The sequence below is a fragment of the Apteryx mantelli genome, chromosome 8, assembly GCF_036417845.1.
Source record: "Apteryx mantelli isolate bAptMan1 chromosome 8, bAptMan1.hap1, whole genome shotgun sequence".
NCBI lineage: Eukaryota > Metazoa > Chordata > Aves > Apterygiformes > Apterygidae > Apteryx > Apteryx mantelli.
Genome location: NC_089985.1, coordinates 14,619,210 through 14,634,481, shown reverse-complemented (window position 1 = coordinate 14,634,481; position 15,272 = coordinate 14,619,210). Strand labels below are relative to the sequence as shown.

At 57.6% G+C, this 15,272-nt stretch overlaps 1 protein-coding gene across 2 annotated transcripts in view; it reads right to left on the bottom strand.

The window, feature by feature from the left end:
* NOS1AP (nitric oxide synthase 1 adaptor protein) overlaps positions 1-15,272 on the bottom strand; it is a 53,083-nt gene that overhangs the window by 8,691 nt on the left and 29,120 nt on the right. Inside the window, exons 3-8 of one of the 2 annotated variants that reach the window (XM_067300734.1) lie at positions 6,517-6,609; positions 5,378-5,451; positions 4,340-4,448; positions 3,881-4,022; positions 2,164-2,327; positions 1,235-1,402 (exon numbers count right to left, since the gene is read on the bottom strand). In XM_067300734.1, the coding sequence (XP_067156835.1) occupies positions 1,235-1,402; positions 2,164-2,327; positions 3,881-4,022; positions 4,340-4,448; positions 5,378-5,451; positions 6,517-6,609 (750 nt within the window). The remainder of the gene's footprint in view (positions 1-1,234; positions 1,403-2,163; positions 2,328-3,880; positions 4,023-4,339; positions 4,449-5,377; positions 5,452-6,516; positions 6,610-15,272) is intronic. The other variant, XM_067300735.1, reaches the window with a different exon arrangement.

Below are 15,272 nucleotides of genomic sequence, written 5' to 3'. Positions count from 1 at the left end.
AACAGCTCTTGGGACCAGAACCATCCTTGGGTGGGCAAAGGTCCAGAGGAGAGTGTCAGCCGCTGGAGAAAGGGGAATGAGGCCAGTGGCTGTTATCCCATGACCCAGCCAAGAAATGGCCTTACCACATTTCATATTTTTTATCTGGAAGCGGGAAGAAAAAGGAATCACTGCTGCAAAGATCTGCAGGTGACACAAAGATTGGGACTACCAAAGGTGACAAGTCCCTGCCACAGAGGGACCTGGCTTTGCTTGATAAGCTTTGCCCAAGCAAAAGTATCTTTTTACTACAGCTAGATGTAACGGCGTCCCCCTAGGATGCAAATCACTCTTCCAGGCAGGAACTTTATTTCCCAGAGTCAGTGACCATGGAGGGCACGCAGGCTCCCAGGGCAGCAGCGCAGCCAGAAGGGCCGGTGCCATATTTTGATGCATGAAGAGAGAAACCATCGGAAAGCACAGGAAGGCTGCTGGAACCAGGAAGAAAGTTGAGCAAGCGGAGAGGGCTCTGGGAGGTATCAGGGAACAATTAAAGCAAACGTAATAAGTTGGATAAAGTTCAAGGAGCCAGAAAGGGACTGGACACTGACCAGGATCCCCCTTGTGCCAAGATGTCCCTGTGCCCCTGCGCCTCCACGGGAAAGGGGCCCTTGGAGAAGGGCCGCCCCGCAGGGGCAGCATTCAACGCAGCCTGGGACGAAGAAGAGCACCTTCCTGGGGGCTAAGCCTGGACGGGTCACGTGGAGACCAACGCTCCTCCTTGGTGCACTGTAGCTGCAAGCCTAGCTTGCTACCAGGGAACGCATGTCATGGAGAAACGGAGAAACGCTTCCTCCGTCATCTGTGCTATCTATAGGCACTTGCTGGCTGCTAGCAGAGAGAGAGCCAGGCCGGGCCGCGGCAGATGGACCCTCTGGCATGCTGCAGCAGGGCCCCGGGCGAAGCCTGCCCACGGCTCCAGGGAGCAGCCTGTGCTGGCCCAGGCAGTAGGCTGCAATCCGGTCCCCTCCATGTATGGTTTCCAGGATGCGGATGGGGTGGACAGACAGGTTTTCCCACAGACAGCTCCGCTCCCTCCAGCATGTCCCGTTTTTCCTCCATTTCCTCAGCTCTCCCCTTGCTGCACAGCCCGCTCCCTTCCCATCCCTTGCGCCGGCAGCTTCTCGCCGCCTCCCCGGAGCCCCCCTTTGCCCCGCGCCCTGCCGCCCGCCCCGGGACACGGCGGGGGGATAACCTGCGCCACGGCCACTTGTGTCTGCTGCTGCTGCTGCTGCAGGAGCTGCTGGAGGAGCTGCATTTGGTGGTGGGCCGAGAGCGGCGTGCCCAGGTCGGGCAGCTGGGCGGACGAGGGCAGCAGCATTTTGGGCGACGCCGTCAGGATGCTTTCGGAGTGGAGGCAGCCCTGCAAGAACACCAGCATCGAGAGTGTGACCACGTGCGTGTGCCACGCCGCCCTGCCGCAAGCGGCATGAGGACGTCTCGCAAGCCCTGGCTGCTGGAGCTGGGAGGAGGGCTGCTGAAAAACTTTGGAAACGGCATTTTTAAGTTGTGTCAAGGACAAAGCCTCCGGCAGTAGAACAGCTTATCCTATGGCCAAGAGGAATTAGGTTAGAGCCCAGGAAAATCTGCTCACGCAGCAGCTCGTGAGGCACAGGAGCAGATGCCTGGGGAAGGACGGAGCCTGTGTCACCAGCCTCAAAAGCAACATCTGCCAGGAGCGATTACGCTCTGCCGAGCCCGCCTCCGGCAGGGTGACGGGCTCGCTGACCCCCCAGCCTTCCTTCCCCGCCGGCATTTCTATACTTGTTGATGAAAGCTCAAACGATTTTGCAGAAAATTTCAGAAGAGGCAAAAGTTTCCCATGGAAATTTCCAGTGCATCAAAAAAAGCCTTTTTTGGGGGGAGGAGGGCTGAAAAAAAATCCTTCCAGCTCTGACCCTCTCCGCGCCGCTGCAGCGCAGCTGGGCCTGGGCATGGCTCTCCCCGGGAGAGGGCTGGCCCCGCGCCAAAGGGCGGCGGGGGGGCGGCAGGCGCCTTTGATCCGGGAGCCGGGGAATGCTGTAAAATAACTCCCAAGCCCTGGGCCCCAGCCAGGGCACAGCAGAGCCGCGCGCCGGGGCCGCACGGTGCCCGGCCCGCCGCTCCCGCCAGTCGGGGCCGTACCTTGGCGTCCGCGTAGGCGCTCGCATCCCGCCCCACGGCGTCCAGGTCCGTCACCCCCCGGCTGAACTCCAGCATGTCGGTCCCCGCCAGCGGGAGCTCCACGGCGTCGATGTCCGTCTCCTCCGCGGAGGCGGCCGCCTTCTCCGCGCCACCGAGGCGGCAGCCTGCGGGAGGGGGCAGTGGGCACCGTCAGAGCAAAACCTCCCGCGCGCTGACCCCGCCAGCCCCGCACGCCCGGGGCGCCCCGCTCATCCCTCCTCACTTGGATTTGGGGACCTCAGGGCTGCCTTTTCCCTCATTAACTTCCCCGCAGCGGGAGCCGCACAGGCAGATTCATTTCCCAGGAACACCCACTGGAGCTGAAGTCAACGGCCCTTTGCAAAACCGCTCGGTGAAATGCGAACGCACTCTCCAGCTGCGCGCGCGGGACGAACCGCGGCCCCGCGCAGGCTGCGGCTGACGTGCTCAGCCCAAATCCTGCATGTCACGCTGCCGAGTCCCGCGGGGCAGAGCAGGCAGGCGGCTGCGGAGGGGCTTCCCGCGGCTCCCCGGAGCGCAGCGCGCAACGCGCCGGGCCAAACAGCGCCAAGCCGGGGAGGCAGCAGCACAAAACCCGCGACTGGGGGAGAAACGCGCCGTCGCACGGCGAAAGCTAGAGAAAGGTAAACAAGAGATTCCAGGCAAAAACGGATGCTCAGAAATCCCCAGGGCGCCATATCTCGGCACCGGGACATCGTGCGGAGGAAAAACAAACAATGAGCAGCCCAGCACAACAGGGGCAGCCTAATAATTAAGGCATCACAACAACGTTACTCGTAAAAGCAGTAAGGAAGCAGCAGACAAAGGCCAGGCCAATCCCGACAGGATTTCGGAGCTGGGCTAAGCACTGCGCTGGGACCCGCCGGTGCGGGGGGCAGAGCAGGCAGCGAGCTTGAAAGCACGCGGGCTCCAGGACCAGCCAGCGTCCGAACGGGCACCCTCGCAGCTGGCACCAAAACACTGCAGGTGTTTGAGCAACCTCTTAGAAAACATCTGGGAAGAAGGGAAGTACCAAACAAATGGGAAAAAAAGTCACACACTGAAGCTGCCAAAGTGGGATGTGTTAATCAGCACAAAAAAACGGGGCGAATGCACTTGTAGGGTCTTTACCTGGCAGCGATAGCAGGTATGGTCTTGGCGTGCTACAGAATTAAGGACATTTAAGGCTCCAGCACGAAGAGGAGAACACCCGCAGAGGTTCAGCAGTAAGGCCACAAGGCACGGCGAGAGGGGCGAACGAGCAGGGTCGCCGCTCGGCCTGGGCTGCTTGCAGCCGGGAGCTGAGCCCGAGCCACGCAAGGACCTCGGGACTCGGGGAACAGCTGTGCTTAGGGCCCCTTTTCTGGCAGCCGCAAGTAAATGTTTGCGGCACTGAGCACGGAGAGATCTTCAGCATCCAGCAGAGTCCGGATTGCTGCTAATGGGCTCCCAGCAAGAGGGACATCCGCGAGGATGAAGGCTAACACCTAGCGAAGGCTCCTTGCTGAGCGAGAGCCCAGCCTGAGCGCAAGGCTCCGCAGGCCAGATTGCCGTGCAAATCCATTCCCCGCAGCCGTTAGCCAGCAACGAACGTTACAGAAAGACAGTGACTCTGCAGACCGCGTCCGCCAGCTCCCAAAGGCAGCAGGGACCCCAGGCCCCGGGCCTGGCGCGTGGCCCCTCAGCAGTGGCATGCTACCTGGGATGTCCAGGTCGTCCCCGTTCCTCTCGCTGTCGCCGTCCTCCTGCCCGTCTGCGTTTTGCTGGGTGTGCTGCAGGCTCAGCTTGTGGCAGACTTCGAACGCCTGCCCCACCGTCCGGACGATGCGCATGGCTTGGCTCTGAGACGGGCAGAGGGGACAAGGAGCGTAACCTCAGCTGGGCCGCCCAGCACAGGGGTGCTTCCCTGCGCCAGGGCACCTCCCCAGCATGACACGGCCTTCAATCAGCTCGGACACAAATCAGCTTCAAGGGACAAAGCTGCCCCCAGACCAGCGAGCGGGTGCTGGAAAAGAGGGGCGTCAGCGTGCTGCGGGGGACTGAGTGCCGGTGCTGGGCGCAGTGCCCCGAGGGGAAATAACGGTGCTCTGGGCACGGTGCCGCAGCTCGGCGTGACGGGGGCCCTGGGACAGAGGAATGTGCATCCCTACATCTTTACCTTCTTCTTGGACTTGAAGACGTTACACCTGAAGACATTGCTAGACCCATCCCTGGCAATGTAGCTGAAGATCTTTAGATCCTGGGAGTCATGGGACACGTAGAATATCCTGCAAGGACAGACAGGAGGGGGAGAATGCAGTCTGCAACGCACACATGATCTACGGTGCCCAGGAGACTGGCAAGACCACATCCCGGGCTTTCCAGGGCATGCTCTGGGGTGCTGGCAGATGCCCAGCCTCTGCAGCACACCACTGCTAAAGCCCAACAGAAATTTTTTTGGCAGTGGTTTTACCAGGTTTAAAAAATTATTCTGGTGATTCAGCAGCAGCAAGCATTTTACCAAGACAGCACAGGGCCTGCACTGCTCAGCCCTGCCAGGGAATAGCCACAGCCTGGGGCATCCCAAATCCTCTGGGGTGCAGAAGACCCACCGGCACACCTAGCTCCAAGGGGGAGCCCAGACTTTTCCCAGCAGAACCGGGATGTGGCTCCCACACCAGGAGAGTTCCCTGATAAATGCTGTCCCCAGCTGGGTCTGGCTGTTTTCCTTCAGGGAAAGGATGCAGACCCGCTAACCTTCGCCTGCCTCCGTCTGCTGCATGCCTGCGCCTCCAGGCTCCTCTCCCCGTGGCCATGGCATGGGGGGCTCCAAGGGCAGGGGATGGCCACCAACCCAGCCCCTGCCACGTCTCCCCCGGCAGCCCTGATCTCTGGCAGGAGAACAGCTTTGCTGCTCTAACTGGGGTCATTAGAAAGGGCTTAGTGGCCCCTGACTGCGCAGCCGGGCTCCCGGCCAGCAGCACTGCAGGACCACGGGGGAAAGGAGGAGGCTTTTGTGCGTGGTGGAGGGGACGCCCCTTCCTCCCGGAGGGCAGGGGTCCACGAGCCGGCGGCCCTGAGCTCATGGCAGCTCCCTCTTTCCACTCGCCCTCCTGGAGTTGGACTTCAGCAAGAGGGAGCTCGTGAAGCAGGAGGGGAATTGCCTTCAGTGCCGGGCCAGCCCGCGAGCACCAGCGCCAGCTCCAGGCAGCCGTACCTGTAGATAGGGTCGTGCATGACAAGCATCTTGTTCTCGTCCCAGGCCCATTCTTTTTTCTGCAATGAAAGAAGCTGAAAATGAGTACGTCAGATGCTGTCCTTGAGATCGAGAACAGTACCGAAATGGGCCCTTGCACAGGCCAGCTGCTGCTCTCTCGCAACCCTTTGCGGCAGGGGCTGGGCCCTGCTGGGACAGGCACCATGCCACCACCTCCCCGGGGCCCCCACGAACCCTTTCGCACATCAGGGCTGGTTCTGCCATGCTGGGGAACAAGGTTCATCAATGACTTTTGTCAGAGCCAACCATCCCTCCCTCTCATGGCTCACCTCCCAGCGCACCTAGTCCCTGCTTGGAAGTCCTCTTCTCTGCCAGGGGGAGGCTGGCACAGAGTGCCTGGCAGTGATTTGGGAGACACGTGGCCCCGAGCTGTAGCGAGGGCCCAGCAGCACCAGCAATGTGGGTTGAAAGTGCCTGGACTGCAGCAGAAATCCCTGGGCACATGAAAAATCCCTCTCTCGGAGCAGCGCCGCGAGGGGACAGGCACCCCCGAGCTCTCCCACGACCGCCCCGGCGTGGGCCAAGCGCTCCGGGGCCCCAGAGCGGCGTGAGCCCCCGCGCCGGCGCGCCGTGGCAGCGATGAGCGCGCTCTCCCTCCCGGCTTGGCTGGGCTCTGGACGCAGGCGGCACGGGTGGGCACGCCTGCTACTTGAATTAGCCGCACGCTTTGCTAACGTGACGAGCCTGGCAGGTCTCCACCTCGCTCCAGCTGGGGATGCTTAGCACAAAGGGAGCCTGCTGCCCGGCCCTGCCAGCGCGCTCCTCTTTGCTAAGCCAGAGGGACAGAGCCGCGCGAGCTACCGGTGAGGACGACAGACCCTGGACCGCAGGAGAGGGGATGAGCAGCGCGGGGAAAAGCTGCTCATGCCGTGCTCAGCACGGGACAGCGGGACTGAACTTCGCGACAGAGACCCTCAGAGACCGAGCTGTCAAAGCAGCCCCGTCTTTGCTACCCACGACCCTCCCAGCCGTGCCTCCCTGCGCCTCCCCGCGCAGCAGCGCTTTCGCTGCAGACCCCTGCTCTGCCCCTGCAAAGCGCCGCCCCGCTGCGGAGCCGGCGCGGGAGCTGAGCTGCCTACCTTTTTCTTCTTTTTCAGAATGACCTTCACGCCGTCCACCGAGACGATGAGACTCACTTTCTTCTTCTTGATGTTCTTGGCTTTAAACTCATACTGGGAAGAAGAGCAGGGAAAGGCTGAGTTAATCCCCCCGTGCTGGGAAAGCTCTGGAGAGGGCTGAAGAGGCTCGGATGGGAAGGGGCGAGAGGGGTAGAGAAAGGTTTCTCCACTCCCGTGTGCCTCCCCTAACACCACCGATCCTGCTGAGGATCCTGCGCGCATCTCCAGGGGAGATGGCGTAATGACATTATCCGTTTCAATTAGAAGTCACTGGACAGGAGAAAGAAGAAAAAAAAAAAAAAAGGAACCTTCAAAAGATCAGTGAATAAACACAAAGCTTTGGTCCGCCCTCAGGGAGAGAACAAGATTCTCCCGAATCCGACCACTTTTGCACTTAGAGGCTTTATAAACGGAGAGGGGGCTGACAAGGGTGCGGGGAATAGGTTAAATTAGCTGTTGAGGCTGAGCAAACCCCTCCTGCGCAGCAGCGAAGCCCTGTCCCCCGCAGGAGCTCTCGCTTGTGGTTCGCAGGTGGAACTGTGGCACTTTGTGGCCGAGCATCGCTAGCGGTGCCTTGCACACGCTGCGACGGCCTGTTGAGCAGGAGGGACCCCGAGCCAGGAGGCACCGGGCTGGGGGCTTTAGCTCGCGTCCAAGCTGTGTTGGACACACCGAGCTCCGAGACTGGTGCAGGGAATTTGGTACAGAGACCCGTGGTGAAATAACACCCCGCGCCAGCCGCCCCGGCAAGCTCTGCAAGAGCAGCCAGGCTGCCCCGCGCTCCGCGCCTGCCGTGCTGGCCCCCAGAGGAGAGGAATTCAATTAATCCTCTTTTCATTTAACCAGTCTTACTGCAAAGGGATGCCCAGGCCAGGCACTCCGGTGCAAAGCTCAGCCTCGCTCCCCTGACGAGCCTTCATGTGACATTGCCAATGCTGCATGACGTATTAACTTTGGCAGCTAGAGCCGACAGGCAGGAAAAGCTGCTGGCCCTGACCTGTAATGTAATGATAAAAGACTCGAAAATACAATTCCTCAAAGCCATTTTAAAGTCGCTGATGCGGACGGGAGATACGGATGACTCAGAAAAGACCCTGGCCCAAGCACCCCGCGCTCCCAGCTGGCCACGGCACCGCTCTGGAGCGAACCGGGCGGTGAGGGACCGCCGCGCTTTTCTCCAGGCCGAAAAGCCCCAGCTCCAGGCACGGGGAGGCGCCGACCCCGGCCACGTGCCTTTCGTGCTGCAACGGGGAAAGCGCAGGCGAAAAGGCGGGGAGGGCAATCGCGGCATTTTGAGCTTCTCTGGAGACGCGCAGAACTTGGTGACGGCCTCATAAGGAGCAAGTAAATCACATCCGCGGAGCTGCTAGGAAACCCGCCAAGCGAGGCTCCCGACGGCGCCGAGCCCCCCAGGCAGGCCTGGGGCACGGCCTCCCGGGCAGGACGGCGGGGACGCCAGCCCGCCCGGGCAGGATGGCCAGCCTCCCCCGCGGAGCTGCCGGAGGAGCCCGCAGGCTCCGGGGAAGGTGCTGTGAAGGGCACGGGACCGAGCGGGCCCTCACATTCCCGTTCTCCGCTGTGAAAAGCAGAGTGGCGCCGCCTTCAAGAGCCCCCATCTCTGCAGCTTGCTAACGAACCAGACCGATATTGGGGTCGTACTGAGGTATCTAAAATCTAACGCTACAGAAGTGCCCTGATTTAACCCTGAAAAGGCGAGCTCTAGCGTAATTACTTTGCAGTAATTATCCAAACCCCTTCTGAAGCTAAGCCTGCTATTTTTCTTTCCCCGACAGCGAGAGCTGCAGGCTGCGACACTGTCCCTGGTCCCCAGCCTGACTGCAACGTGCCGTTCTCATTACAGCATTGCAGCCTGATTTATTGGTCCTAACACTCATTGATTATAAACATCAGGTTTCATTTCCTAGCTGCTGGAGCCACGGGTTTTCTATTCTGGGCTATCCCAAGTGCTGATTAATTTGGGCTTGGAAGAGACAGCAAACCTGAAAAATATCTCAGGGTTAGATAAACTATTTTTAGCCAGGCCTTGGTTGAGTAATAGCCCCAGAAAAGAAGTGCAGCCAGGCCAGTACCTTTCAGCAAAGGTGTTAACAAAACATCTGGCATATGTCACTGGGAGAGAATCGATGCAGAGCTCTTCGGAGAGGCTTGTGCAATACCACATCTAGCTGATCACTGCGGGCAGCGGAAACCGCCTGGGCTCGTCCCTCTCCTGCCTGCCCGGGGCCCAGCAGAGGAGCAAGCTCCGGGGAAAGCGCTTCTGCCATGTGAAGCCAAAGTCCCTCGTGCTGAGGGGCCCGTGGCAGAACCGAAGGGAACAAAAAAGTCAAAGTCTCAGGAGGACCCAAGAGCCAGATTTGTTAAGCGCTCTCATAAATCCAGCCCTTTATTCTGATGCCCAGATGAGAGCCAAGCATCCTTGCAAATCTGCGCCGTAGCACTTAGAAAGCCATCACACATCCTGTCCTGAGCTGTAGCTCATTAGCGCAATCACTGCAACAAGTACAGACGCCCTCCGCGACACATTTCCAATGCAACAAAGCGCAGCTCTAACCGCTAAAACACTGATGAACTCATGCCCACTGGGGCTCGCTAATGAAACGCTAACCATAATTTAATAACAGATCAACGAGGAAGGGAATTCAATAAAACGGCAATTCAGCAGAGCCTCTTCTCAGATCCGTGGGCTGCTCATCGTACCGAGGGCAACGCAGGAGCCTCGCGGGAGGTCGCGCAGTGGGAGCAGCAGCGGGGAGAGCTGCAGCGCAGACGCTGCACGGGCCAAGCCGGGGGAGCCCCAGAGGGCAGGGAACGCCCTGCTGGCTTTGGGGCCTTCCGAAGTTGGGCTTGGGAAGATAGGTGCTCAAGGTGAGGAGGAGCATCGGGGAGAAAGGGGCAGCACACCAGGGACCAGGGCGAGAAGACGGCCAGCCAGAGCAAACGGAAGAGGAGCACGCGCCCCTGCACGCCGCTCGCGCGTGGTTTTACCCCTGTTTACAACCACAGGAGCGCAAAGCGCTCTTTGCCACACTCGAACCCCGCAGATCAAACAGACTTCACCCCAAGCAGTGGCTACGTGTGGGGCCAAAGCAAGGCCCCGGCCCAGGCCAGGCCCTGTCGCGAGGCATCGCACACCTCCAGCCAGGTCCGGCCGCGCCGGGAGGCAGCGAGCGAGGAGCCCGATCCGGCGGGAGGCGCGAGCCCCAGGAGAGGCGCGTCGCCCAGCCCTGCTCTGCTCCTTGCGCCTCGCGGCACGCCCGGGGGACAGGATGGTCCTTGTCGGGAGGCCACACACGGGCTAAATGGTTTAAAAAAACTTTAGACTTCTGTGTCAGCTGTTCAGTTTTCCCTCCGTATAAAAAACTCGGGGTAATACTAATATTGCCTTCGCCTGCTGCACGCTCACTGCAGGCTCCTGGGGAAAGCACCGTCCGCAGGCTTCGGCGTAGCGGGCCCTGCCCTTTTCTTGGGAAAGGGGAACCAGGGCGACACAACCAAGAGACGGTCGCTGAGGGGGATCTCAAGGAGAGGTCTTTACTCCCGAAAACACTGCCCTGAGCATACTTTGCATTTTGCTCCCATTTCAAGCAGTCAGCCTTGGGCATGAAAATGAGTTAATTAAGTAGGGAAAAGTGAAACAGCCAGGTTTATCTTCTGTTTCAAATTGTATTTAAGAGTGTAAGGATATGCTCAGGTGACATATGCCCATCAGCCGTCGACATCTACCTGCCCTACAGGTCAACGGGGCAATCCTAGAAGATATATATTTGCAAGAAATAATTTCAGAACTGCACGGAAAAGGGAAAGAGCAAGGGAAAAATCCCCTCTCTGCTCCTAGACTTTAAACTCTCAGACAGCTCCACAGTCAGTCTCAGGCTGAAGCTCTGACTGACTAATTACTCTGCTAAAATTTTCAAGGAAAGATTGAAAACAGACATTTGATTTATTCCAAAGTTAAAAAAAAATGTATTCAAGAAAGAAGTTAAGGTTTTCTCACTAATGGAAAAAAAAAAAAAGTATTAGCTCACTTGTAAACTTCAACCAGCAAAGAAACAAGTGAATTAAGACTATCCCTGAATTTTACACAGCCTACAGAATAAACATGTTTATCTTATCAATTAGAAAAGAAATATCCATTTCATCAGCGCACAAGAGCCTTACCATTGACCCCAGGTTAATGGGAGACTATTTTTAATGTTGTTTTTTTACGCAGAGTTCACTAGTTAAATAACTTTAAAGACATAGTCTTCGATTGCAAAATAATGCCAGCTGGTATATGCATCATTGCGCAGCATATTTCTACCAGAAGAGCATTAAAATCACCCTTCCTGGACAACAGAGCAACATATGTTGCTTAATAGAGAGCGCATGTAACATTGTCACTTTAGAGAAAAATTATGCATCAAATTGAGTGTGATGGGTACTGTGTGAAAAGCATGAAAAACATCAACACGCTTGGAAACATGTCTTCCTTCCCTGCCTCACTGTTTCTGCACTCCTTTCGTGGGGGACAAGGATTTTCTCTTAACTAAACACGGCAGCAAGGCTGGGCAGAGAGATACCGGAGGAGAGAGCTGGTGGCTTTTCCACATTCATCATCCCCCCATGTTCACAAGCATCTGAAAAAGATTAATCTGAGTAAAAATGCCCTCATTTTGTTCTAACTCATCTGAACTGCAGTGGGTATGGATTTAATTCTACTCACTAGCATCCTCCATCAGAAAGGGATAAAATGCTGGGATTGCTCTATAGACAGACTGTGCTAGCAGAATACAAATAAACTCGTTATTTTTTAATGGCACCTAAATTCAAACGGTCCCCGTCCTCCTCCATCCCCTAGCCCTCATTTTCCTCTCACCCCAGAAGACAAAAATAAGTTTACAAATTTGTACTGGAGAAAGAGGGAAGGTCTGAGAATACAGTTAGTAGGAAAAAGCAGTTCCCACAACTCTCATTGCCGTTCTACTAGCTTGGGAGACGGTGTGAAAAATAAATAAAATCTGTGTTGTGAGAAAAATTACAGGAGGGGATGTATTCTTTTTGCCAGAAAACCCTACTTCTTTTTGTTTGTACAGAAACGGCGTGCAGCTCTGAGCAAGAAGGGCTCCGTTAGAGGCAGGCTGGCTGCGCACCCAGCCCGGCGGGCAGGGACTGCGCCTGCCGCGCCGCTCCGGCATCGCAGCCAGCTTCCTCGGGAAGGAAACACGAAGGCAAGGTCTCATAGGACCGAAACAGCCCCCGCGCTGCGGAGAAGTGCAGAAAGGCAGAAGTTAACGGCTGTATCCCTTTCCCCCCCTCCGGAGCAGTTCCACTTCACAGCTTTCCGGCAAAACAGCTAATAAAACACCTTCATAGTGAGACTTTAACCCAAGGTGAGCTTAGGTTAATGAAAGATGGGAGAACCAGCAGACTTATGAAGATTTTCCCCGCTCTTCGGGGGGTGTAGCGGTAATGTTTTCTTGGTGAAGAATTGACTTATTAGAAAATGACAGCTGAGGATGATTTTAATCAGCATAGGCTCCGTCGCTTCAGAAGTCCAAGAATTAATGACTACGTGGGAAAACGACGTACCTTGAAGTTTCTGTTGCTGGAAATAAAAGAAAGAACTAAAGCGGTCTCAGAAACGCAGCGAACGTTAGGCATAACCCGCAGGGGGGAACTCTTAAAAGCAACGTGTGCAGGATGCTGACAGCAGTAACCACACAGCAGCACGGCGCAGGGGAGCCGAGGGCCGCGCTTCGCCCAGCTACGCAAGGAAACCGCACCAGAAGCGAGGCGCTTTGACGACTCGGGCCAGCCAGCCCGCGGGCTGCGCTGGCAAGGCACCCTGAAAGGGACACGGTGCTCTCGGCGTCGGGGGCGTTACAGACCGCGGGAGCTGCAAACGCTTCCAGGCAAGGAGGGAGATCAGGTCGTCCAAGCTGAACCTGGTGACGCTGGGGCATTTGCACGGCCCGCAGGCAGGGCGCAGCGCGGGGCAGCTTGCTGACGCGCGCCTCTGCGCAGGGCTGAGCGCTAGGAGCAGAACACCACCAGGAAAAATCTCTCGTTTTCTGAATTTCCTTCTCTGCAGCAATGACAAAGCTGAGCCATCAGATAAAACCCCCCAAAGAGTTATTTTGCTGGAGAGCAAACAATATGGCTGAACCTCAAGGAAATCCTCACAGCAGTGTTCGCGCTGCAATTTTAGCCTGTGTGGGCAAAGACGAGCACTTCCGCAGGGAAAATAAAGGGCACGAATCTTATCTGTGCGAAAGACCAGGAAAGGGAATGACAGCTCCATTAGTCCTGGCACTTCATTAGCACATCGAGGAGCGCCACTTCCAACCCCAGCCACGTGAGAGAGGGGCTGTGCCAAGCCACAGCACGCACAGGACCACATGGTGTCTGCAGCCCTGTGAATCAACAGTTTCTTGAGCAAAAAGCTGGGAAAGCTCACGCGCGTGTGAGATTTGCACCGCGCACAGTTGGCTCAGGGGCTGTTTGCAGACCACCGACCCCACTCTTCCCTGCAACATTTGAACACAGTCGTGCGGAGCGTGAAAACAGGCCACGCGAGACAGCGACGCGCAGGGCACTGAAGCAAAGAGAAAAGCAGGAACTTCGACAGCTCACTAGCCAGGGACACGCATCCTCGGGAGGATCAGATCTGAGGGCGAGATACAGGAAGGACCCGCACAAGAGCCATCAGTGGTTCACGCAGACTCCTGCTTCGTGCCGAGGTGGCTTGGAGAACCAGCCGGCGACAGCTCTGCCGTTCCCTGGCAGCACATCTCGCCTCCCGAAAGGCGCTGGGGAGGTCCGACACCGACCAGCATCGCTGCTTTCGGCAGCGAAGCAACGCAAGGCCCGCAGCGGCACCGTGACCCAGAGGCCCTGTCCTTGCAGGTGAAACCACGCAGCAGCTTTGGGTCGCGGGAGAGCAGCGCCGCTGGGGCGGACGGCGACATGTCGTGGGAAATAAACAGGAGCAGGACAGGCCACGTTCCTCCAGAACACCAACCCTGCGCCCCGACCTGCAGGGCTGCGGCTTGGACTCCTGGCACGCACACGGGACGTGCCAAAAGCAATCGGTGCGCAGGCGGCAGGCAAGCCGGGATGCCGCCGCACAAGGCGAACGGGAGAGCTCACCAGAAACATGCAGCACAAGCTCCGGCACACTTTGTAAAGAAAGACTGCTTCAGAGAGGGAGCTGGCGCAGGGACGGGCTCAGAGCAAGGAGCAGTTTCAGCAGGGAGTGCTTGCTGCACGAGGGCGGTCTAAAAATTTCACATTTTGTGCAGCAAAAGGAAAGATGAGAGGGAATATGGTCATTATCTATGAATACATCAGCAGAAAGGAAAAGTGTGAGAACTACAGGAAATTTAATTTAAAATACAGCATTGGCACAAGAGCAAACGGATACAACCTGGCCAAGAATAACCTTGCAGATCAGAAAAGGTCCCTAACCAGCCAAGCCGTGTGAGCCTGGGACAGCGTCTCTATCAGAAGCGCAGGGGCGAGAGGTGGGGAAACACAAAGCGGGGGTCACCGCGGCGAGCGCGAGGGCAGGGCGCTGGCCTTCCCAGCCCAGAGCACCCCCCGAGCCCGCGGCGTGCCCAGCGAGCCCTGCTGGGGCAGCAGCCCGCCCGCGGGCTCGCCGTGGCAGGAAGGCTTTTCCGGACATGCGGGCAGGGGGGCGAAGGCTATCTGGTGAACAAACATCGCTTCCTCCCCGAAAATGGCAGAGCACACGGAGCTCCATAGGCTCCAACAGCAAAACTGTTGGCACAGCTGGAATAGGATGCATCAAACAAGTTAGACGCATCTTACAGCATAGACCCAACGGATGAACCGATGACAACTGCACGAATGCAAATGCTTCATTGCATCCAGATCACGGAGAGCTCGTCAGTGGCATAATTCAGCAATTCCTGCATTTTTCAGCGCTTCGACCCCAACTCGTCACACTGAGCGCACGGGGCTCGCGCCTCGTTCCCAGTCTGGGAGGTGTGCCGAGCCCGCCAGTCCGCGGGGCGTCACTCAGCGCTGCGCACGGGGAAGCGGCAGCACAACCAGCAGACGGGGCGGGTGGTGCTTTCTCTCTTTTGATGTCTTCAGATAAAGGCTGGATGGTTTTTCCGGAAGATCAACTTCAGGTGAACGCAAATCGCCAGTCTCAAACCTGGCTGAAGATTTGTAGCCTATATTATCACAGCCAGGCGAGGATGCTGCGAGGGCCCTTTCCAGCGCTGGGAGGCAAAAGGGCAGGACACCGACATCCCTGCACCGATCCAGAGCCACAGGTCAGCCCCGGGCCAAGATCATGGCGATGGTGAACCAGCAGTGTCCCACCAGCCCCAAGAGTCTCAGGAACGGCTCTGGACACAAGCAGGGAAGATCCTGGGGGAAAAAAGGATGGAGAAAGACAGAAACGGCAGATGGGCGATGCTCACCTGTGCCCCTGAGCCGCTGGGAGATGGCCGGCACGGCCAGCAGGTTCAGGTGCCTTGACTTGCTCTCTGGGGAGCTGCTGCCAGCTGCCGCCCCAGTGCTTGCGGGGCGTCCCCAGCCCGGGGCTGGCGCTCTCTGCACCGAGCTATGCCCCGGGCATCGCTGCCTTGGTCCCTTGGAAGTGGCGAGGAAAGAAGTAATAACATGAAATGTTGGATGCTGGTTCTTCGGTTTAACAGTGCTTTTTAAAACCCTTCCAAGGTTCA